General features: G+C 42.5%; 1 protein-coding gene and 1 long non-coding RNA gene across 2 annotated transcripts; both read right to left on the bottom strand.

The window, feature by feature from the left end:
- Nucleotides 1-305: 305 nt before the first annotated feature.
- LOC103730929 lies at nucleotides 306-18,637 on the bottom strand. The gene is made up of 3 exons (XR_607117.2): nucleotides 17,834-18,637; nucleotides 17,278-17,351; nucleotides 306-1,652 (listed from the first exon to the last, which is right to left on the bottom strand). It is a non-coding gene; the product is annotated as an uncharacterized LOC103730929 (long non-coding RNA).
- A 2,757-nt stretch (nucleotides 18,638-21,394) lies between these two features.
- On the bottom strand, nucleotides 21,395-23,463 carry Foxg1 (forkhead box G1; the record flags this gene model as incomplete). Its single annotated transcript, XM_008829249.2, has 1 exon — nucleotides 21,395-23,463. A coding segment is annotated over one exon (1,131 nt), but the record flags the coding sequence as incomplete, so codon positions are not given.

The raw sequence follows: 23,463 nt of genomic DNA, 5'->3' as shown, positions 1-23,463 counted from the left end.
AAATCACTTTATCGTAGTAAAGAAATGTTTTGCCATAGAAATGAAATTCTTCATTAATGACCAACAACAAATAAAAAACTCCACTGAAGACATTGAATATCACTCTTAATGGTAACTCTCATTACACATAATATATTAATTTCTGTGATTAGTGTGTTTTCTAAAAAAACTGCTTTGAAAGCCAAGTAATCAAGACTATTGCTCGAATGCTGGATGTCCTGGTTCACGCCCTTGATCTCAGCCCTCAGGCCTCAGGAGGCAGAGGCAGGTGGATCTCTGTGAGATCAAGGCCAGCCTGGTCTATAGTGAGTTCCAGGCAGGCTGGAACTAGGGAAACCCCATCCAGGAAAAAATAAAAGAATATTACTTGAAAAACATGGACTTAGAATGCAGTTACTTTTATTATTTGAGCAGTTATCAGCACCAAATTTAAATTAATGCTCCTTTACAAGAGGATCGAGATTTTCATTGCGACTGAAGACCTATGTCATGAAGCCCTCCCTCCATCTCTGAACCATATTTAAATAGTTTTTTTTTTTTCGCTTCTGACTTTATCTGCTTTCATTGCTACCATTTTCTCTGTGGATATGTCAATGCCTCTAGTAGCTCTTAAATGAAGTCTTATTGCAGAGGAAATAACTTGCTTTTTCAAGATAACTTTGCACCGTTTGTGTTAATGTTGAAGTTCACCTTGTGCTCATTCTTTAAGATTTCTTGTGGCTGCCTCTCCCATTATAATCCACACAAATCCGTTCATTATCATTTCAAGATAATGTACACTAAAATGTCTTGCCTACTTATGAAAAATAAGTAATAAAGATAAGTAATAGTGGCTTTTTCCTTTCACTTAGTATAGAAGTGCAGTCTCTTGATTCAGTTCATTATGGGTACGAGAAATTGAATCCAGGGTCTTAACCAGGTTAGGGACACTGAGCTACATCTGCAGCCCAGGTTAATCATCTAGGCACACACCTCTTGATTGCTAGGACAAAATTCTCCCAATGCCTCCTACAAGAGGAGTCAGTTCATAACCATAACGACCTCACACCAGCAAGAACTGTGGCACCCAGGATAAAGAAGTAAAAGCTGCTATGCAACATAAAGGAAAGATGGTGCTTGCCACTCATACCCCATCATCGAGAGAGCTCAGCTTTTGGGGGGTATATACTTCAAGAGCAAAGGCAAGCGCCACAGCTCCAGTGTTCTTCTTTCCAGCTAGGCAAACGCACAGAGGAGAGCTTTGCTACAAAATATCTAGAGAGACTTAAGGCAATGAAAAAGGACAAGGTGAATTAGTCCAGTGGGGTTGGCTGAGCTCAGAGTGATTCAGTGAGATCAAAACAATTTCACTCATTTATTATTATTTCTTCTTTATTTGTGGAACCAAAAGATAGGAAGATGATCATGAATTCAGACATGGAAGAGATCTGAATGAGTTTAAAATTCTATGCAGTAATTCAGAGACTGGAGGAGGCTGAATGGGGAACTTTTTTTTTTTTTAAAGAGTGTTGAAGCAACTTTCTCTGGACACTTGTTGAGAGCACGGGCGTTGTGGTGCTTTCTCCTTAGAAATGTCAGCTTGAGATCAGCACACCTGAGCTGTGATGTGGATGATCATACCAGCCTTCAGGGTACCCATCAGGAATAAAGCTCTGAAAATAACAATATAGAAACAAGAAAACAGATGATCAGTACAGAAAAGGGAAAGTTTCTTAATAAGGAAAGACAAACACAAAAATAAGATTACAAAATGACAAAAACAAAAATTAGTTTTAAAGACTATTAATACCATATTATCATTTTTTTTATTTTTATGGTAAGTTTAACAAATACTGGTGTATTAACAGAAGTAAGTTAATTGATAATAAATGAAGAAAATTCATTAAAACAAGGAAAAATAAATAATAACCACCCCAAACAAATATGGACTTCTTGTATGTAATTAAACACATGAAAACTTACCCCCAATTCTTATGAAGAAATTACAGAAATTTAAGAGACAATTTGCTAAGAGAAAGGATCTTAGAGGACTATGTTAAAGGTCTGGCTATGCAAACTGAGCTCACCAGCTGGCATATGGTACCACGTGGTTTTGGCTAGTTTCTAATCTCCACAAACAAGCTGAGGTAAAACTAACAAGAAGAAATCAAAAGAAATAAAAAATTCTCAAAGAAAAAAATCCTGAAGAAATATGCAATAAAATACTCAGTGAGAAGCGATTTCTATCTGGTAGGAATGGACAAACAGGAAAAAGTCAAAGAAGAACGAAAGTTTAATTCTGTCTCTACTTCTACAACAGCCCCGGGGTACTGGTCTAAATGTCACCCATTTGGACAATGAGTTTTCATTATCCAAGTTTTAAAACACCATTAAAAGTTTCCTAAAATTCATAAAATAATGATAACTTTAGTCTCAAGCTTGATTATAGTAACGGAGGAAGCATTCAGAGAATTATTAGCCTTGTGTAGTTATATTCTGAGAGACAGAATTTGACTTCCAAGTCTTGAGAACGTATTATCAGGAGGCCCTATTTTAGTCATGTAACTGAAATTACGAATTCGATGAGACTCTCATCTTCAGAAATCAGAAAACCATAAAAAGAAAATGATGTACCAGCCAAAGTTAAAGTTATGGGAAATACAGTACTTGTAGGTCATTATTGGAATGGGCTATTTGGTATGTTTGTTTATAACAATTAAAGGAATTGATACAGAAGATGAAGAAGATCCATCCAAGTTTGTACATTTTTAATGTGACTAATAGATTAGATTCTGAAAATTACTTATCCTGTTTTATAGCTCACACCTGTGTTGCTTTACACATCTGTGGTATCATAGGATCGGCCAACTTGTTCATCAAGGTTCACTTCCTTTCAAAGTGACTGATGATTCTGTTACCACAGTTTGCAAAAATAACCCTTTAGAAAAGGTGGTTCAAGGGTTTCAGATACACCTCACCAACGCTGATGGTTTCCTACCTTCATGAAAGCCAACGTTTCGTTAATATTTGAGAACAGTTTCGTAACAAAAGTGATATGGTCCATTACATTTCAGAAATAAAATATTATTGGCAATATTTTCATTTTGATTGTAAGCAATGATAATGGCCAAGATAGGCTTTTAAAACTGTTAATGAGCCCTAGCAATGTGAAAAAGATATGGATTAGATAGATGTAATGAGACATGATTAAAGGGTGCAGACACTGAAGAGTGTTGGAGAAATTCTTTTCAGAAAGTGTATAATTAGTGTCTGATAAAAGTACTTAGTAGATAAGATTTTTGAAGAAGAAAGGTTAAGATAAACATATATTTTATGACAAACCTGTTTAATGTTTTTCTCCTTTGGTTTTCTTATACCCTCAATATTACGCTCAAGTTTCATACATAAATACTGCTGGTGAACATTTGATGCAATTCTACCAGACAATTAGAATGTTTTAATTGCCAAACACGGAGAGCAGAAAATGTGTTGAAACATCTTATTCCATTTTTAGTGTATATTTCTTTGTTGATTTATGTAATGTAGCTAATAATATGCAACCTACCCTGGTTTTAAACAAACAAATGAACTTTTTAAAAAGCTTTCCATAAGTTGCTAAGCAACTCCAAAGGCACATTGTATTAATTTAACAAATAGCATTCAGATGACAAATCCTTAAAGATTATTTCTAACTCTCATTTTATACATTAAAAAAAAAGAAACAGAAATCCAAGCAGGTACCCTTATGATTTTCCCATTCTAAGGCCTCATGTCAAGTCAAAGATCCTGTCATCTTTGATTATTTTTGTCTCACTAAGTAAAAAAATCTTTCCAATTGAAACTCGTACTGTAATAAAAGTTAGATCCTAGGTCTCATAGGGCAGCTGTGCAGAGAGAGAGGTCATGCTTCCTTCCCACGCCTGAGGATTGCTCAACCTCAGTTCCACTGACAGGCTGGATAGGAGAATTTGAAGTTGAGGGATGAGACTGAATTGCAGGGTGTTCAACAGCATCCCCGAACTCTACATACCAGATGCAAGTAATATCCCTCCAACAGTTGCTCTAACTAAAAAATGCTGTTGATACAAGACAGCCTCAGAGGGTGGATAGAAAGACAAAACCATTCCCAATTAAAAATCACTGCAAAGGAATATGGGTAGATATGCTAAATGACAAAGATATCTAGATGTTAGTCACCACCTGTCTGGTGTTAGTTGTTATTGATAAAGAAGAATAAGTGGATGATGCAGATCCAGTGGTACTGCTGCCCAATGTGTTATCAGGGCTCACACCTGAGTTTGTCATTTCAGTGTATTTTCCATTGTAGACAAACTGGAGGAAGGGGTTCAATGATGACTGTAATGATAACCCTTCTTAAGCAGTATCATGTTCCAGAACAGAGCCAAAATCTTTTCTTACTCCTCCTAGATTTCCTCTATATTCAGTACTTAGCTAGACTCGTTTAACTATCAATGTCAAGGGGCTGGAGAGATGGTCCAGTGGTTAAGAGTATACACTACTGTTGCAGAAGACCTGGGTTTGGTTCCCACACTGGGTGGCTCACAACTGCCTGAAACTCCAGGCCCAGGGGGACAGGATGCGTCTGCACTCTTGCGCACATACCCAGACAGAGACACACATACACATAATCGAATTTATAAAAATGTGTCAACTTTAAGGATCTCGTAAGGTTTCTTACAATGTCATGGGGCCTCTCTCATATCCTGCACTTGTACCTACCAGCTGTCCCGCAAACAGCATGCACATTCCCAATCTTCCTATGTGACTTGTAAAGGACAAATTCATTTTTCCATTTAAAATTTCCTAATTAATCTTTCCTTTACTTATCAGTATTATATTTCTGTTAAAAGAATGACACGCCTGCAAATTAATGTGAGGCAATCATTTACTGAATGTCTTCAACATGCCAGAGAATGAACATTGCTTAGTAGCTGTTTCGATCAATTTACATTTCATTATTTATGCCCAACTAGATTGTAAGTTCCCAGAGGATAGGAACAGGTTTTATCTGTATCCCTCTGGCACCTTTTAATAATGATGCTAATAAATATGCTTTACATTTGATTAGCAATTATAACCTTTCAAATTACTTTCATGGTTATTAGCTCATTGGTTATATAATTTCACTAGTTTACGATCAATGGAAGTGGAACATAAAATGCTCTAAGGGGATAATCCATGGATTACACAACTTGTGCTCAGTAGAATGCATATTTTAATATATGCAGACTGTCAGAAGGCTTTACAGTTTCCCAACCTTTTTCTGGTTATAAAAAGTGTGTATGGCATTTAACAAAACAAAGTTATCGGAAAGAAAGAGAACAGGGATAGCTCCGAAGACAACAGAATGAGGTTCAAAAACGCCCAGTCATAATACAGCAGGGGAATACCAGAAAATTTTCAGTTTCTGCCTCAAATTGGTTACAAGAGATTAGCTTAATTTCCTAAGATCTTGACCTCTTAATACAGACGTAAAACAAAGACAGCAAGATGTAACGGGAAAGCTTTCCACATCCTAAAATCTTTGCCTCACGGATATGAGGAAGTCCTAGGAAAACACTTCCAGCAGTCGTTAGCCTCGCCTTGTCCCCTTTGGGGGCAGAGCGACAGAAATTACAGCAATGTGTGTGCGTAAAACTCGTGTTTCTCCAGCCTCTCAACTGAGCTGTGGAGGACAGGTCAGCTGATCTGAGGGCATCCACTAACCATAAAGGCCACAAGCTTAAGGAAGCCACCCACGAATCCGGTCGCCCTGCCAATGCCACTGCCGGGCTGCTCAGGACGGACACCGGCCTAGGACCTGGAGGAAGAGACCCAAATCAAATCTACAGCTGCTGCTGCAAATTTGTGCCAGCGTTTCAGAATGGGACAGCTGATGTGAAAAGCCAGAAACCTTGGGACTCTTCTGCCTTCTGCCCCTTCCACTCCCAAAGTTAACAAGTGAGGGCATTTAAAGGAAAATCTTGGGAAGAAAGAGAATTGAAGAAAGTTAAGACGTCACCAGCCACTAGAAAGATGGGGGCCCCCGGCGCCCACGCCATCCTTCACCCGCATGACTGGCCCAGTGTGTCCCAGGACGCGTGCGCCAGGGGAGGGTGCGAGCTGAGGGTCCGGGTCACGACCTGGGGAGGAGGTGCGACTTGGCCGGAGACACCCCACCCCGAACCCAGGCCGCTATGGCCTCCCCGCCTCGGGGGCCCTGGTCCTTTAGATGGAGAAACCAGGCTCTCTCCATCCTTCGGTCTCCTCCAGGCTGGGGACCACTGCAGCGCTTCTCGAGGGAACCTGCGCCCGGCTGCCCTGAGGCTCGCGCGCTTCCAGGGGTGCCCGAGCTCCAGAGAGGGGGATCCCTGGAGAGGGTCGGCGGGCCACCCCACGGGACCTCAGCCCGCCCTCCGCCCCCTCCGGCTCGCGAGCCCCGAGCATCCTCCGGGGGCCCCGGAACCTGCGCCCTCCTTTCCCGGCGCCCGGCAGGAGCCATGGCTCCCGCGGGCTCCCTTGCTGTGGGCGCTCTGCCGGCGCTTTAAAAATTGAATAGGAAAGAAAGAGGCTGTCCCCAAGGTTTTGTTTATCCCGAGAGCCGGAGCGGTGAACCTCTGCCTGTCTACGTCTTCCCTCGCCCCGCCCCGAAGTTCTGCAAAGCTTGCCCTGCGCGCGGACGTAGAGAGGGGGAGCGCCTCTCTTCCTCTCCGCATCCCCTTCCATCCCTGCTGCCCCGCGGTCCACGCCCTTCCCACACGCATTTCCTAGCCGGTCTCGAGTCCCTCACAGACTCCACCAGACTGAGAGGCCTCGGGAGCCCGTGCACTTGTCAACATGAGGGGCCTGACACAGCAGAACAGACCTAGGAGGCCTCTGGCTGGTCTCGGTGATAATGAAAATTCACCACTCCTACTAGTTCCTGTTTGTGCTCCAAAGGCGTGGGATGGAAAGTGTGTCGGCCTGGAGCTGACGGTCGATAAGTCTTCATCATTTTGTTTATAGGATCGCTTTTAAGCTCTTCTGCTGAGATTCTGGTTTTGAAAGGAAATGGCTTTCCAGATAGTATTTCATCACGTTGAACTTAAGACCCCTCACCTTCTACATCTATTGATGTCCAAGATGCAACAGAAAGTCCACCTTAACTCCCAAAGGGCTGACGACAGGGAGGCGCCCAACGTCCCCTGTGCCGCGGGCCTGCCCCCTCCCATCCTGGGACTGGGATGCAGGCTGGGACCGGAGGTGGAACTGAGTGCCTTAACTACTGAAGGTGGTCCACAGAGGGAGGAGGGAGCGCAGGAGAGAAGTGGGGAGGAAAAAAAGAGAAAAAATGTGTTCATTTACACATTTCCTGTGCAGAACAAAAAAGTCCTACCATCAGCAAAAGAAGTCTCTTCCTCCGAAATAGCAGCCAAAGAGGGAAATTAGAATATGCATAAAATTCCTTCATTTTCATTTGCACAGAACACGATTTCCGGCAGATTCGTACTTAAACTGCGCGATTAATCCCAATCCCTAAACGGTATTTTATTTTGCCTCTTCCCAAAACTCACCTAAAGGAAACTCCTCCTCCTCCTCCCACTACGCTATTTTGGACCGTCCCATTTCCCTATTCTGTCTGCCAATGAGAATTTCATTGATAAGACTGTAACTTGAGTTTTCCTGTCCATTGTTTCTTTGATTATAACTAGACTGCTACATGGAGCCACAAGTCACTGAAAGCTGGCTGTGAAGTCAGGGCTACAAGCCAGAGCCTAGTGGCAGGCTTGTTTTTTAAAAGTGTTCCTAAAAGACACTAAACAGGCTAGGACAGACAGACCTTTGTAGATCTGCTCCTGTCATAGAAACCTTTCTTTACTGCAGTGAACAGTGGCTAAGATGCTTGCTCATACCCATCCCTGAAACCCACTCCTTCCTTAAGAAAGATAACTGCACTGCCTTATTCAGAGTAATGTAACTCTTCACAAATATTAAGACTATAAATCCACTAAATGCCCCTAAGCCCATAGCTCAGATATTTTGTTTTGCCACTAGTACAACAGACCTAGCTGTATCTTCCTTAAAAAAAAAAAAAAAAAAAAAAGTCTTTGTTGTCAAAAAAAAAAATGTTAACATGATTTGAAACTGTTCTTTCTTTGACTTGTTCTTACTTCCACTTGTGAAAATGTGTGCTTAGTTTTATTTAATAGAATGTGAATAAAGGATGGATTTGTACGTCTTGGCTTAGTGCTAAAAGAATCTTCATTCCATTGAACTCTAAATTCCTCATTCTTGCATATCCCAATGTGGAAAGAAAATCTATATTTGCTTACAATACATTTGAAGCCATCTGCAGTGATTCTGGCTGGCCTTCAGTATTTGCAAACGACAATTATTGGTGCTTTAAAAGAAATGCTAATATTTGTTTGACTTTCAGTTTTCATAAAAATAATCAGCACTTGATGCATGCAGTATGTCATATATTCTGTATATGCATAAGCACTTAAACATATGGTTTCTATTGGTTAAGGATTTATTTAGATATTGGGCTATAGAAGCCTATTTAGTTCAATGGGTCTGTAAACTTTGAAAACACATGAGTTTCTGCATGACTCTAAAAGATTTGTGAAATAACTGCTTTTGTTGTTTCTTTGCATCAAATATCAACATTATGGAATCATTAAAGTTACTTTCTCTCAGTTACGTACATCTGTGTTAGCTCAGAAGTTCTCAGTCATATATGATAAAATACAGGGTATCAGAAAATAAGTTTGCAAAAGTCAAATTTACGGAGTTCGTGAAACAAGATTGAGGATCACGTTTTCTACTGATGCTGACTAACTTTAATTTCCTTACTGGAATAAGTCCTAGCTAGTTTCTTAATATAAGAATCACAATAACGGAATGCTTTTCTTAAAAACAGTTTAGTTAAAATTAAATTGAATATGAAGGCTCCACTTGAAATTTAAGTTCCAGAAGTGTATCTCCAGAAGAGCCAGGGTAAATTTGTAGGCATTATTAAACCCCAGATGTGGAGAAAGTCTGGGTTGCCATGGAGGAGTGGGTCAATACCCAGATGCAGTCAGAGCTGCCTTCCAAGGCAGACTTAGGAAGGCTGATGAGACTGAGTACCACTTCGGGTGGCCCTTTTCCTAGAAATGAGAGTGCCTCTTTCCTTGCTAATTCTTAATGAAATAATGTCTCACAAATTGGAAATTTTTCATTAAAGTGAAAGGACTAGAAAGCAAGAAAAAAGATTGTCCCGCCTCCTTTCCATGAATAGTGGAGATCATCGGAGCAGGGGGAGTTGCTCCTTGTCCCTTCCTTCCTGCCTTGAACTAATGTTTGATTTTTAATGTATGAGCATGTGGGTTTGAAGAAAATGCCTAATAAAAAGTTTCTGGAGGGCAAACTGGCTAATCTGTATGCTGTTACTTTTGTACTTTTCCAGGTGTCCGGCATGTTTCCTCCCACCTTTCCAGGGCTGCGTTAGTACAGTCAAGGTTTCTCTTCCCCTGTCCCTCACCCTTCTTACTCTGGTGCAAAGCTAAGATCCCTCTCCTTCTTGCCCCAGGTGCTGAACTTTCAAGGAATCCCTATCTCAGTCTGTGCTCTCCTCACCTCTAACCAGCTTTCTTTCTTGTCTCACAAATGGAGGCAATTATCAAACCTGTGCTAGCCCTAACAGCTGCCTGATAAACATTACCTTTAATTCCCTCCTGCTTTATTTTCCTTTTAATTTCATTTTCCTTTTTTGTGGGAGAGTGGGGCTGGGTATTCAGGAGATGAGACTGTTGGGGTCAAAGGAGGTTGGAGTGCTACAGGTAGAGACCCACTGACAGATTCTTGCTGCCTAGACCCAGGACCTAGTGGCTGTTCTCTCACCTAGACATGTGCACAACTCCTAAAATCATCTCTTACATCTGGGGAAACAGGCTTTGCTTTCCCCAATTAGGCTACCACCAGATAAGAATCTCTTCAGAGTGCTCTCCTCCCTCTAATTCCATTCCCTATGCCTCTCGGTCTTCTACCCCTAAAGCAATCAAAAGAGCTCATCTTGGGTGGGTGGGGTGGGAGGTCGACCCCCTTAGGTTCCATGTCTTGCTTTAGGGACTGGGTTCATGATCTCTTTGGATTCCCTGGGAACTCCAGAACTCTATCCTTCTCAACTTCCTTAGCTTTGTGAATGCTAATACTAATACATACTTCCTAAATATAACAGCTTGCCTGCTCACTAGAAGAGCATAAGCCAGAAGGCACCCCACCCTCTGCTCAAGATCATATTTGTGCCTCTGTCCCAGTTTCCTTCCCAGCCTGATTTCTATAGGACCTCTTCAGCAGGACATGCCCCCAGCTACAAGGGATGTGGATTCCAAAGTGATCATGGCCATTTTTAAAGGCCCACTATAGTAGACCAATGGGGTCTCTCTCTGGAAACAGTTTATTTTCCATTATTGTTGCAGTTTCTGGTTTTCTTGTTGTTGTTGCAGCTATTATACTATTCACCAGAAGTTTAAGAAGATTAGTCAGATTAATTAGCTTATTGGTAATTTAAAGCTGAAAACTAGTAATTAAGCCAAAAACTATAAATGATCAGGGATGATTCATACCGATGTAGGATTCGGAAGCAAGATAACCTAAATTCTGAATACAAAACTTGGCAGCCATGAAAGAAATGGGATTTAGGAATAATGCACACACACACACACACACACACACACGCACACACACTATGATTTTTTTAAAGTCATTCAATCACTCTCCCTTCCCCAAATTCAAATAAGGACATTATTCATCTGGTTTTCCTTGCGGTACCCTGTGCTCAGGACCGTCCTAGCATCTAAGATCATTCCCCTTTAACTTGGCCTGTTTCAATCTTGTGCCCTCCTTATGAGCCTCTGGGGAAAGGGTGCATCCTATGAGTGGTTCACAACCTCATCCCCCTCAAACAGATTCCATGGAGTATCAAGTCAATAAAGCAATTCTCTCCACAGCAAACTCTCTGGTCTTTCCAATGCAATTAATGTTTTGATAGTGCAGTTCTTTAACAACCTAGATACACAAACAAGCAGGCATGGCCTCTAGCTTTGCTGTTTGTATACCTAAAACAGAAATGGATGCATCCTTTCACTGGCTCCTGAAATTCTTCAAGTCAGTTAGCCCGAGAGGAGGATCATCTAGGAGACAATAATTCCAGTCTCTTGAATGCCTGAAAAGAATTTCCACAATTACAGAGGACGCTTCTGGATGTTGTCATTTTTTTTTTTTTTTTTGCTAAATTTCATTTAAAAATGGAGGATATTTTGAATTGATGCTGTCTGATACAGATAATCACTAGACGTCAGTCAAAATCACTGAAACTACTGTCCTAACCCCCTGGTTGTCTTTTCCAAATTTTGAGTCTGGTAATAACAAAGCTACAGGGACTTGCTTAAGAATTTACTTGCTTTGTCAAACACTTCAGTTTACATTTTAGGTCAATTCGTCTGTGTACTTACTATCACTTATATATACGTACATGTGACACAGATGGTCAGAAGCACAGACATACAGGTATGTAGATAACAAGACAGGAGTTAAGTGGGAAAATCCCAAGCTTCCATCTTCAAGTGTGGTGCACGCTTAACATTTTCTTTCTTCCAAACTGATTAAAATTTTAAGAGAACACATAACTGTACAGACAGTGGGCCATCACATGCTTTCCATCTTTAAGGAAAAAAATGCATAATATTTAATCCAATAATAATGCCAACCTTCATCTCTCAATGACTTTAGGAGCTGAGGACGCTGGGCACACAGAACTGGCAGAGTGACTTGGAAGCACGGTGGCCACACTGTCTGACGTAGTTCTAAGCCGTAGTTCTAAGCCATAGGCAGGGGAAACATTGTTATACCTTCCTCATCACTGCCAACTTCTTTCTGGAAGGGATATGCCGAAGAAGTTCCTTTTCAGAAATGTTTTTAAGATTACTCCTACTTTTCATATGAATCCTACTTTTAAGATTACTCCTACTTTTCAAGTGAATCTTTTCATAGGCTCGGAAAGAAACAAAACTGTTTCTGAGTGAGTGTGATCTTTGGAGAATCGCTATCATTGTTTCACATGGGGCCTGTTAGCATTCTTTTTATTGGCTTCCTCCAAATTGTTCCCTTTGAAAACATTCCTTCCCGCTCACTTGCAAACATTAAATGCGTCACTTAGTTTCTGATAGAAGAGTCCTTGCAAGTCTACAGCCTGGTATTAGTATGAGAATAAATTACCCTCCCATTTGTTTGGAGGAAGAGTTTCTACAATCCTGGTCACCAATGATGTGTGAACTATCAAAAAGAAATTCTCTCCCAGAGTCTCCATATCTGTCCTTACTTCCTCCTGGTGCTTCTTTACTTTAGGCTTGCTTTTCAGTTAGACAAGACTATGATTCTCAAATGAGGTCTTGCTTGGCTCCGGTTAGTATTAAAGAAGATCACACATGGTTGAAAAATATTGTTATTTTTCTTTAATGGGGAAAATTGGACTCCTGCGTGTCAGATCTGTGGATTTTCGAAAAGTGGTGGGAATGGTACTGACATCACTTTGCACTTTAACAATCCGATTTGGTCAGAGTACAAGTTGTTTGTTTAACCCGACAGCTCGGTGCACCCCGTCGCACGCTTTGCACACTCATTAAAACGATTATTCACGACCTGTCGAGTGTTTTCTGGTTCATTCACAGGAAAGGCTTGGAGCGAGAGAGCAATTCAAGTCAACACTGTCCACTACACCACGCACGTGAGGACGAGCTGGAGTGTGTTAAAAGATGCGTGCGTAAAAGATGTGTGCGTAAAAGATTCAGGAAGGGTGGGCCAGTGTGTAGCTGTAAGTCCTGCTCACCATGGGATGCTCTGGAATCCCAGCCTCCTTAGAGGGCCTGGAGGTCTTGGTTACCCGGCAGTCACTTCACTGTACTAATTTCAAAGGCTTGACACGGGAAAGAAAAAGCAAACCAAACCAAACAAATAAAGATAGCTCTCTCTGCCACTCCTTTCAACCTTCTGCAAACTTCAGATCCCTGGAATGGCCCACCTTCTGCCTGCTGCCTCCCGGCTCAGCAGCCCTTCTATCATTGGACAATGCTGAGTAAAGCTCTCCAGGGTGAGGAGGAGAATCATTCCATGTTCCATCCCCCAAGGTCCTTGAGATCACATAAAGAATTTGGGATTTTGTTTTTTCTGTATACCTTACCTCGATTGGGTGAAGGGCTCGGCAAAAGAAAGAAAAATAGGGTTCCTGGACTCCTTGGGCACACATACTCCTTATTGTTAATATGGCCTTGGGGCTGGTCCTCCACACTGAGAAACGCCCCACAGAATGTGTATTAAATAGTCCTCAATAAGTCAGGCAACTTCTGTTTTTGTTTGTCAATTTTCAAGCAACCTTTCAACATTTTATAATGACAAAAGGGGACAATAAACGTGGATTTCTCGCCACCTCCCCTTGCCTTGCACTGACAACAGACACACTGAACGGTCGGATAGCCTGTTTCTAAGTGTTGAGTCCTGGCCTATACCTCCCTGTATAATTATGTGATGTATTGGTGGTAAAGACAGGCCTATCTTCATAAAATGTAGGCACACATGTACACTACACAATAGAATATATGTGCACACGTGGATTTCAGATATATTCAAAGCTTCAGAATGCTTTCTTCAGGATAAGGACCCCTGGCATAATTTACAGTTAGCAGTTGTTGTACAGCAAATGCCATATATCTATATTTCAATGGTTATCCCAAACGGTGAGCTTATTTTGTGAGGCTAACTAGCCATGCCCATGCCATCTGAAAATGATGTCTCATTTGTCAGTTTCATCCTATTCAACTTAACATCACCAAATCATGTTTTTCTGTTTCACTGAAACACCACTTTTCTTCAATATAATGATTGATTTTCTTTTGAAGAAAAGAATGGAAGATTCCAAGCTGCTAGAGGTTTGAATCAGAAACATGTTTCTAATTACTAAAAGGCAGGGATGAATAAAGACTTTCTAAACTGGTTGCACTGTCACACTTCACTATCAGGTGAAATGGACGGTTCAGTGTGTTCCATTTCCTACATAAGGTCCTTCCATAAAGCAACGTGAGGCAGTAATCCAGGGAGATGATAAAACATGTAAGTAAACAACTGAAGGCCTCTGCATAAATAGACATGCATCAACATAGCAATAGAGAGCGCTATCGACACAGCAATGATCGATCTTAGTCCTCCAACCTGCAATCAGAGCTTGCAGTGTTTAATTAATAGTATATTTTTCAGAAAAATAGATGATGAAAGAAAGAAAGAAACAATACCTGCTGTCAGTTCCACCTGATGCTACTTAATTTTTTTCCCAGAGTATTTTTGATAAGGGGGGAAGACTACTCTTTTTTTCCCAAGAAAGCTTTGCCAACCTTTAAAATCACATCATTAATTATAGAAATTATCAAAGTATCAAATAATAAAATTACCACCTTATTCTTGCTCTGAATTTTTCAACCTTCATCCTAGTCTCTAATTATTCATTCAGTACATCTTAATAGGAAAAACACATAATCGTGCTTTTTTCTTTTCAAAGCTGTATCAAAATACTACGGTACTACTGGGTTTGAAGATTCTTTGGGCTATCTGTTATAATAAATGAGGAAGCTATCATTTCCTCAGTATCTATGAAAGCCCTCTCTCCCATGGCTATGTAAGCTTCGTGAAACAAGAAAAGGGGAAATCGGCATTATTTCAAGATGATTTCAAACTGTAAATGTAAAAATGAACACCAAGACCCAAATAAATCACTGCTTTAGATTTCTAGAATGCTCATCTTAATAAAAACAAAACAAAACAAAAACATTTCGGGTTTCCTGCAGTTAATCGTTTTTAAAATCTCGGAACAGTCATGGAAATCTTGTCCGCGTCCTCTACAAAGATGCTCATCCACACGCATCCTTTAGATTTCTGAAACACAGGTCTTTGAAAGAATTCCCAATTTATAAGGTTCAACTATCTAGAAAGTGATTTTGCCTCCATACTATCGCTGCGCATAAATCTCGATTATGAGTCTTTGTATAGCAGTGTGCAACCTGGCCTTTACTCCTGTCATTTCCTTCTAGGGCCAAGAATTCAGGAGCATCCAGACCAAAAAGGGAAATATCATCAGTTATTGTTGAGGGCTAATTTAACAGATAATTTAACTTCAAACAACAATGACCAGGTCATTAAATTTCGGAGCCACGAGAGAAGGAAAGAGCCAAGAGACAACACTCTCTAACCCCATTACAGTGCTCAGTCTTCCCGCTCAATCACAGGGATTCTTAAAAGCGACTGTGCCTATGCGGGAAGAGACCTTTGCTGCCTAGAACGCACCGATTCTGACTCGAAGAACGAATGAGGACGAAGGAAACAGAAGCGGAAGAAGGAGGCTTGAATTCGGAGCTTTTAGCAATGTAGAAAAAATTCAACCTGAGCCCAAAACGAATTTCCAAACGGTTACTGAGCAGGTCCTTTCGCCTGTTCTTTCCCTCTGGAGGCTCCAAACCTCACCAAACGCTCGGCGCTTTCCTCCCCTGCGGCTTCTCCGCCAGGCGGAACAGTTAAATGCCACAGGCTACCGGCCTCGGAAAAGACTTAGGACATCTCCCTTCAGGGCTTCCCATACACGGTCCTGGATGCTTTGTTATAATCTCAAGTGCCTTTCTCCTATCACAACTACGGGATTTCTGCCTACCTTACGTTTGGCTAGAGGGCCAGGATGTAGAGGTGTGGAGACCAAGAAACTGGGTATGGCGGGAGGGAGAGAGAGGCAGGTGGAAGCGCCCCGCTCCATCCCTCCGAGTCCATTCTTTCCAGGATGAAGAAAACAGCCGGCGAATCTCCATGATTTGTAGGCCGCCTGCCCCCACTTCTGCCTCCCCAGCTGCAGGCGGCTCCGGGCGCTCCGGGAATTCCCACCCCGAGGCTCCTCTTTCCGGATGACCCCAGTCCAGGGCCGAAAAGCAGCAGGAGGCCGAAGTGACGGGACTGAACCAAGAAAGGATGTCTGCTGTAGAAAACGCCCCTACCAACTGCCAAGTGAGCGCTGAGACCTGAAAGCGCGCCGGGCAAACAAAAAGAAACTACTTCCAGAAGGAAAAGGAGAGGAGACCACGGGAAGGAAAGGTGCCCGGCGCGCGGCTCCAGAGGCCTCTTCCCGCACGGCGGCCGCCGGGCTTGCGCTGGGCAAGAGCGCCCTCGCGTTGCGGCTCCCGGGCAGCGCCGCGTCCTCCGCAGGGAGCCGCTGGCAGGGGCGCAAGGCCGGTAGCCGGATCCTCGACCCCCGCCCAGCTCGGCAGCCTCCGCCTGATCTCCAAACCCGAGACCCGGCCGCGGCCGGCTTTGCACTCCGAGCGCTGGAGCCCCGCGGTATCCCCCTCTCCCTCATCCTCAGCCCTGCCCCGGGGCGCACCGCACAGGCCGAAGGGACCCCGCTCCCGGCCCCAGGGGCGCTGGGGTGGAGGCAGCCTGAGCAGGGCGCACTCGCAGCCACTCTGGGACAGCCAGGCTCCTAAGTGTGCATTAAGAATCAATTATTTGCCTGAGATTTCCAAAGCCGGGAACTGAGCTATTCCCAGCAGGGACAAAAGTCAAGCCCAGAACGGTGCTCATTTCTCCAGTTTTTCCAAGAGGCGAAGAAGAATCCCTCCCGTGAAAGGCGCGCGGAACTGGGACCCGGAGCAGGGGGCTAATTCCTGCCCCGAGCCTGGCCTCACCCCCGGCCTAGGGACCCGCAGAGACCCGCAAGCTTGGGGCCAGGCTGCCAAGGCCAGAAAACAGGAGAGGAAGAGGGGGATTCCCCATATAAAGAGGAGCGGGGAGAGAAGAGAGAGGAGCTAGGGAAGGTATCCTTGTCTATAGAGTAAAAAGCTTTATCTTAAATACCTAGAGGAAATAATCTTGGGTTTGAACGTTTAATTCCCTAGTAATCGAAAGCAGCCAGAAAACTCAGACATCTCCTTGCCATGAAACGAATTACCTTCCACTTGAGGACCTGCTGGCTGTCTCCCCCTGCCTTCTCCATATAAAACTGTCTTTTCTTTCCTTTTTGGAGAATCTTCATTCTAGGAATCCACTACGATCTACTTCAACGTTGATGAATCATGCATTCTTTCACCTAAGTCTGGGAATTGCACTCGCTGGCAACAATTTCCAAGAAAAAACAAAAAACAAACAAAAACACTTAAGCCCTGGAACCGAGTCCTGGTTCAAAGGTCCTACAGCAGTCAGTGGGACACACTCCCCACCCCACCACGTGCCTCAGAACGCACTTTCACTTACCGGTCTCGGGGTAAGAGCGCTGCCAATTCTCAAGTCTTTGTCTTTGGTGCTATCCTCCTGACGTCTAGGAGAGCCTTGGGTGGAGGGCAAAAAGAAGAAAAAAGGAAAAAAAACCAAAACCAAACAAACAAACAAAAAACCACCACCACCAAATCGGGAGGAAGAAAGACAAAACAATACCACGTCACACATTCACAGTCTGAGACCCTGGGCCTCCCTTTCCAGGACCAGGTCCCCAAGAAACTAACTTGGAGTGGGGAAAGAGTCAGTTTGAAAACTAAGAAGTGGCCCCTTGTTAACTACTGGTGGTTAGGGGAGGGGGGTCGTGGAGGAATGATGGGGCAGGACAATTTGGAAAATGAAACACTTAAAAAAAAAGAAGCAAAAGAAAATTGAAATACTAACGGGAAGACCACGAACACCATTTAACTCTTACAGGTAGGCTTCCGTTTGGGAAAGAGAAATCTAAATGACATCTATTCTTTCTGTAACCCCAGGCTCTAGGCTTGAGCAGAAGCATAAAGAGGGTGAAATTTTGAATTCAACTTTCACCTACCCTGCTTCTTGAAATGGCTGCGCAGATTTTCGCGTCGCAGAGTTCCATCTGTCTGGCAGAAGCTGGAGTGGTGTTGAGGGCAGGTTATCTGCTGAAGTAGGAATGTACAGGAACCCCGCCCTCTAGGCACAGTTACACAACCCCAACAACCCTTCTCAGCCAGTCCTAAAACCTCTAATGATCTTCACCTTCACCCTTTGTTAACCTAATTCTCCAACAGGCTTTCAGCCTCAAACACAACCGACCACTTTATTCACAAAATTAATTTCTCAAAAGTAAAATTATTTCGGTGCATGCAAATTCCTCAGTAAGGATGTAGAAAGCATATGTTGTAAAACCCCATACTTTTATAGAGTTCTAATACACTGAATTTATTCATCTACTGGGGTGAAATATATGCCAACATAAACATATATTATGATCAGTACACTTCAAGACACATCTATGGCCTCTCTGCTCTAGCTCTAGGTTTCATTGATAGAAGCAGCATGAAATCACTAGGACCAAAGGACACTTGCATTAAACAGTTTTAGATTTTTATGTGTGCTTGATTTCCAGTTTTGTAACCAGAGGAAGAAACATTAGGAAGAATTCCCTCACTGCTCCATTCTACATTATTCCTCTGTGTTTTATGTATTAATAATTGCATTAACTTTAATCTATACAGATTCATGTAAATTTACTAAAACCTCTAAATCGGTAATATTATAATTTAGGGTCTCACATTTGAACTTGTGATCATTTTCTTTTCCAAAATTTCAAAAAGGGCAACCTCTATTTCATTTAAAACAATTATAAGTATGAAAACAAACTTCAAAAGTTTTCGAAGTATTTTTCTGGTATGAACTCACTGTAACTGGCAAAAGTTGGTGACATAGCAAAACATTGCAAAAATAAATGTCTCAATGCCATGCCAGACTGTCATGCCCCCCCCAACCCACACCAAGATAACTTGAGGATGATAAGATAGATCACAATAATTGGGTTTCAAAGAAGGCTTTACCAAGTTCTTTCTCTCTCTATGTATTACTCCCCCCTTCATGTCCAGAATGCCTACAAAACAGCCTTCTAACCCTATCCACCTCACATGCAACTCGAAGAGGCGCCAAAGGAGGACTTCCACTTCTGTTCCCTATGAATGCAAAAAAAGTCCATTTCAACTCTTGACTTCAGAGTACAAAGTTTGCCGTTGAAGTGATAATTCTTTATCTTCCAAATAAAATATTATAAAATCATTAAGTATATTATTCTGACCAGAGGAAAAATAAATGGAAGAAATGTTTCTTCACTATCCGGACCCTCTTGCTGCACTGTAAGAATTCAACGTTCTTTTCAGCATTTGATAAGCAAAGTCCTGTATTGACTCTGTGGTAGTACAAGCTCACTTCACAAGTAAAAGCCATGCAGAAACAAACAGTAAATCACCACTGTTTTGTTTTCTAAGCATATGCTTTTTCATTGAGCGAGTTTGGGTCGCAGCAAAGCGGATTTCCTTTGACTAACTTTGGCACTAGCATGCAATTTTTATTTTTCACAGTAATTAATTTGTGAAAATTTTTATGTGATTCGTTCTAAGCAATTGTTTGATTTCAAGACATATCTAAGAGGACTCTATTCTCACACTAAGAAAATCATAATCTCACTAATGGAGACAATTAAAATAGTTGTTTTAGTCCATTTTCACCCACCTATTCCCTCTCTTTTTTAAAAAATATTTGATTCCAGCATTTAACTTTTTCCTGGGATACATTCATTCTTTTCTCTTGTTGTGCTAGCCATTTATGTGGTTATTTGGTCTTGAAGCTGGTGTTGGATCATCCATTGATGTTTTTCCCTTGGCTCCTTCATAACGTTCTCCAAAGTTATGAGAGCTCGCCTTCAGGGGAAGTGGTGGCAGGTCAGTTGCAGCTCTATTGATCCAAATCCAGTGTCCAAAGTATGTTCGTCTTTGGCAGTAGGGTCTTACCTTCAAGTTCTGGGAGGTCATCAAGGGCTGTGGCAGTAACCTGCATAATTTAATTTTGGAAGTCTCTTGGACCACCCTGGCCAACAACTCAAAAGATGGTATCTCTTGTCTGGCACTGTTTCTTGCTATGTAGTCGAGCCTTTAGCTATACACATGGGCTCATGTAGGGATACTGTATGCGTAATTTATCATACATTGTTGAACTAATATCTTTCTATTTTTTTTAACTAGCTAGGCATTGTTTATCTCTTCTCTCTCTCTCTCTCTCTCTCTCTCTGTCTCCATTCAGAATCCAACCACCCCATTTTCTAACATCAACTATTCTACACGTCCATTTCAAATCAACTTTAGCCAACTTGCTTCCCCACTAGTTTTGTTTTGTTTTTTTTTTTTTTTTCTCCCCCTTCCCTGACAACTCTCTAAGTGTTTGCTGATAACATCTTAGGGACAGATTATTTTTCAGTCGGCCCATTGTAAGAAGTAGCCAGCTTATTGCATTACTGCAGAACACATTTCAGACTATACAACTGTAACAAATGAACAACTTGTCCTCCACAGACTCACCACAGGATCCAATTAATTACTAAACCTTTAACTCAGGTTTTCTAATTATTTTCTGGAATTATAGCAACCGGGCTGCCTGAATGTTTGAAAAAGTTTTCATTTTGCTTGGAATATATGCATACATACATTCAATGTATCTCATATGTGTGGTATATATGCATATTACAGACTAAAACAAAACTTTGATTTGGTATAAGCAAAAAGAACAAATCTGTAAATTAAATCATACAAATATACTGAAAAGAGAATCAAATTCCTCTGTGTTGCAAAACATGGGGGAAAAGAGGAGAAAGAGGCATTTTACTTCTGAGTAACTAGAGTTTTAAGTTGTTATAATTTAAAATTAAAATAGCAACATCCATCTGAAAGTCATTACAACAGGTGATCACTTCAGCAAGATCTACATTGCAACTTCAGCACATCTTTATTAGAATTCTTTCATTGTGGGGAAACAGCCACAAAAATAAATGCTGACTTAGAAAGTATAAATACAAATATTTAAACAAAAATGTTTGCAGCATCCATAGCGCAAATCGTACCTGAACTGAAGGGCTCTCTGTCTATATATTTATATTTATATATATATTACATATGTGTTCATTATTCACTTCTATCTATCCATATACATATATTTCTTTATAATTTGCCAAGTGCTATAAACAAGATACCTGAAACAAATATATATATAAAAAGCACTCTATAAACTGATCTTAAAATAAGCACAGAGTAAACAGCTATGCACATAAAATTAAATCTTTTTTTTTTTGCTGTATATCCACAAAAACTTAAAAGATATCAGCTGAAAAGCCTATATTTTGCTTAAAGCTAGTGTTTATTAAGTAACCTGCTCCAGGTAAAATTTGTCCACAAAAGGGAAAAAAATACTATTTTCAATTTTAGAGTCTCAGTTCAAATTAAAGGAGCAGTTTAAATCACAGTTTGGCTGAAAAAGCCTTTGAATTCCCTATAAATTGAATGGCCTTTTAAAAATCAGCTCTACTTAATAAAAGAGACAAAAGTATCAAGATATATATGAATTTAGCCTATTTTTTATTTCTGTGTGTTCATAGTAAACATTTTTGTAAGTGACAAACACGGGCATATGGACCACAGTATCACAATCAAGAAATTGTAAGACAACATTAACAATCACTCAAATTGGTGCGGCATTTGCGCAACACGGGTTACATATTTGCAAGGTTTACCTATAAGTACAATAGGTATTAACATTTCACTACATTTAGAAAAAAATAAAAGTGACCTGTTAGTGACCACATACATCGAAATATACACAACACAAACTGAAGGCAATCCTTAATTTTGTCCCCTTCCGATTCAACTGAATGGGCGCTGTTGCCCAACTGAAACAGCTTTCCTTTTTTGTTTGTTTGTTTGAATACTCAGAATACCAAGTGCATTTGCTAGAATCCAATCTTTGGTCTAAAAGTAAACAAAAGAAAGAAAGAAAAAAAAAAACAGTTCTTTAAAGGAAAATTCAAACAATAAATGGCCAATATAATAATTTCTTGGGCACCTTTACTACAAATGCTTCTTAAATACAAATTACAGTTTAACATTTTAAAACTCTCTCCATAATTTAGGTTGTTCTCAAGGCCTGCATCCACCAGAAAGCTCCAGGATAACTTATAATACTGCACACACGGGAATCTGGCAGCCTTTAGAGATAGACTTGTCAGGTTGGAATGAAATGGTAAAGCAGTCACTATTTAGATACACACCCTACTATAATTTGACTTCCAAACCTTATATTCTACAACGTCTTCTCCCCACATTGCACCTCGCTGACACTCCACACCTTGTTAGAATAGTAAACAACCCTAGAGACCGAACAGACATACAGAAAGGGGGCGGGGGCTTAATAAAAAATACCTGGACTTATTTTCTTTTAATTATCATTTACAATGCAAATGTGTGTAAAACGTTCACTTACAGTCTGGTCCCCGGGACGTTAATGTATTAAAGGGTTGGAGGAAGACCCCTGATTTTGATGCGTGAAATAATCAGACAGTCCCCCGGACAGTCCTGTCGTGAAACTCGGCAAAGAGGGTCTTAAGGACTCGCAGGGCAGCGTCGACGGCGCCTGCGGCGACGTGGACGAGGACGCGGCCCGGGCGCTCATGGACGTGCTGCTCTGCGAGATGGACGGGTGCGGGACGTGGGGGAAAAAGTAACTGGTCTGGCCCGCGAGCAGGTTCACCGAGCAGGGGTTGAGCGAGTAGGTCCCCGAGCAGGGCACCGACAGCCCGCACGGCACCGACGCGGCCAGCGCGGCCGCCGTCAGGTGGTGCGTGGCGTACGGCAGCTCCCCGTTGACCAGCCGGTCCACGCTCAGCCCGTTGGCCGTGGAGAAGGAGTGGTTGTTCCCCAGCGAGTTCTGCGTCAGCACCGAGCTGTAGGGCATCGGGTGGCTGGGGTAGGCCGACGCGCTGCCGTTGTAGCTCAGGGTGCCGCCGGCGCGGGGGTGGTGCAGGGACAGGAAGGGCGACATGGGCCAGTAGAGCGAGCCCGCGCGGTCCATGAAGGTGAGGCCGGTGGAGGTGAGGCGCGCGCCGCGCTTGAAGGCCAGCTTGGCGCGGGACGTGGTGGAGCGGCGGCGCAGCTTGCCGGTGGTGCCGCCGATGAACACGTCGTCGCTCGACGGGTCCAGCATCCAGTAGTTGCCCTTGCCCGGGTCGTCGTAGTGGCGCGGCACCTTCACGAAGCACTTGTTGAGCGACAGGTTGTGGCGGATGGAGTTCTGCCAGCCCTGCTTGTTCTCGCGGTAGTACGGGAAGTTCTTCATGATGAACTCGTAGATGCCGTTGAGCGTCAGGCGCTTCTCGGGGCTCTGGCGGATGGCCATCATGATGAGCGCGTTGTAGCTGAACGGCGGCTTCTCGTACTTGCCGTTCTTCTTGTCGCCCTCCTTGCCCCCCTCCCCGTCCTTGCCGCCCTCGCCCGCCCCCTTCTTGTCCTCCCCCCCGGCGCCCGCGCCCTTGTCCTTGTCGTCCGGCCCGACGGGCGCCAGCTCCGCGGGGCCCGGCTCGGCCTTGGCGTCGGGCTTGGCGGCGTCCAGCGCGGCGGGCGGCGGCGGCAGCAG

This window comes from Nannospalax galili, unplaced genomic scaffold (genome assembly GCF_000622305.1).
Source record: "Nannospalax galili isolate Female #2095 unplaced genomic scaffold, S.galili_v1.0 scaffold554, whole genome shotgun sequence".
Lineage (NCBI taxonomy): Eukaryota > Metazoa > Chordata > Mammalia > Rodentia > Spalacidae > Nannospalax > Nannospalax galili.
This window is presented reverse-complemented; position numbering and strand designations above follow the sequence as displayed.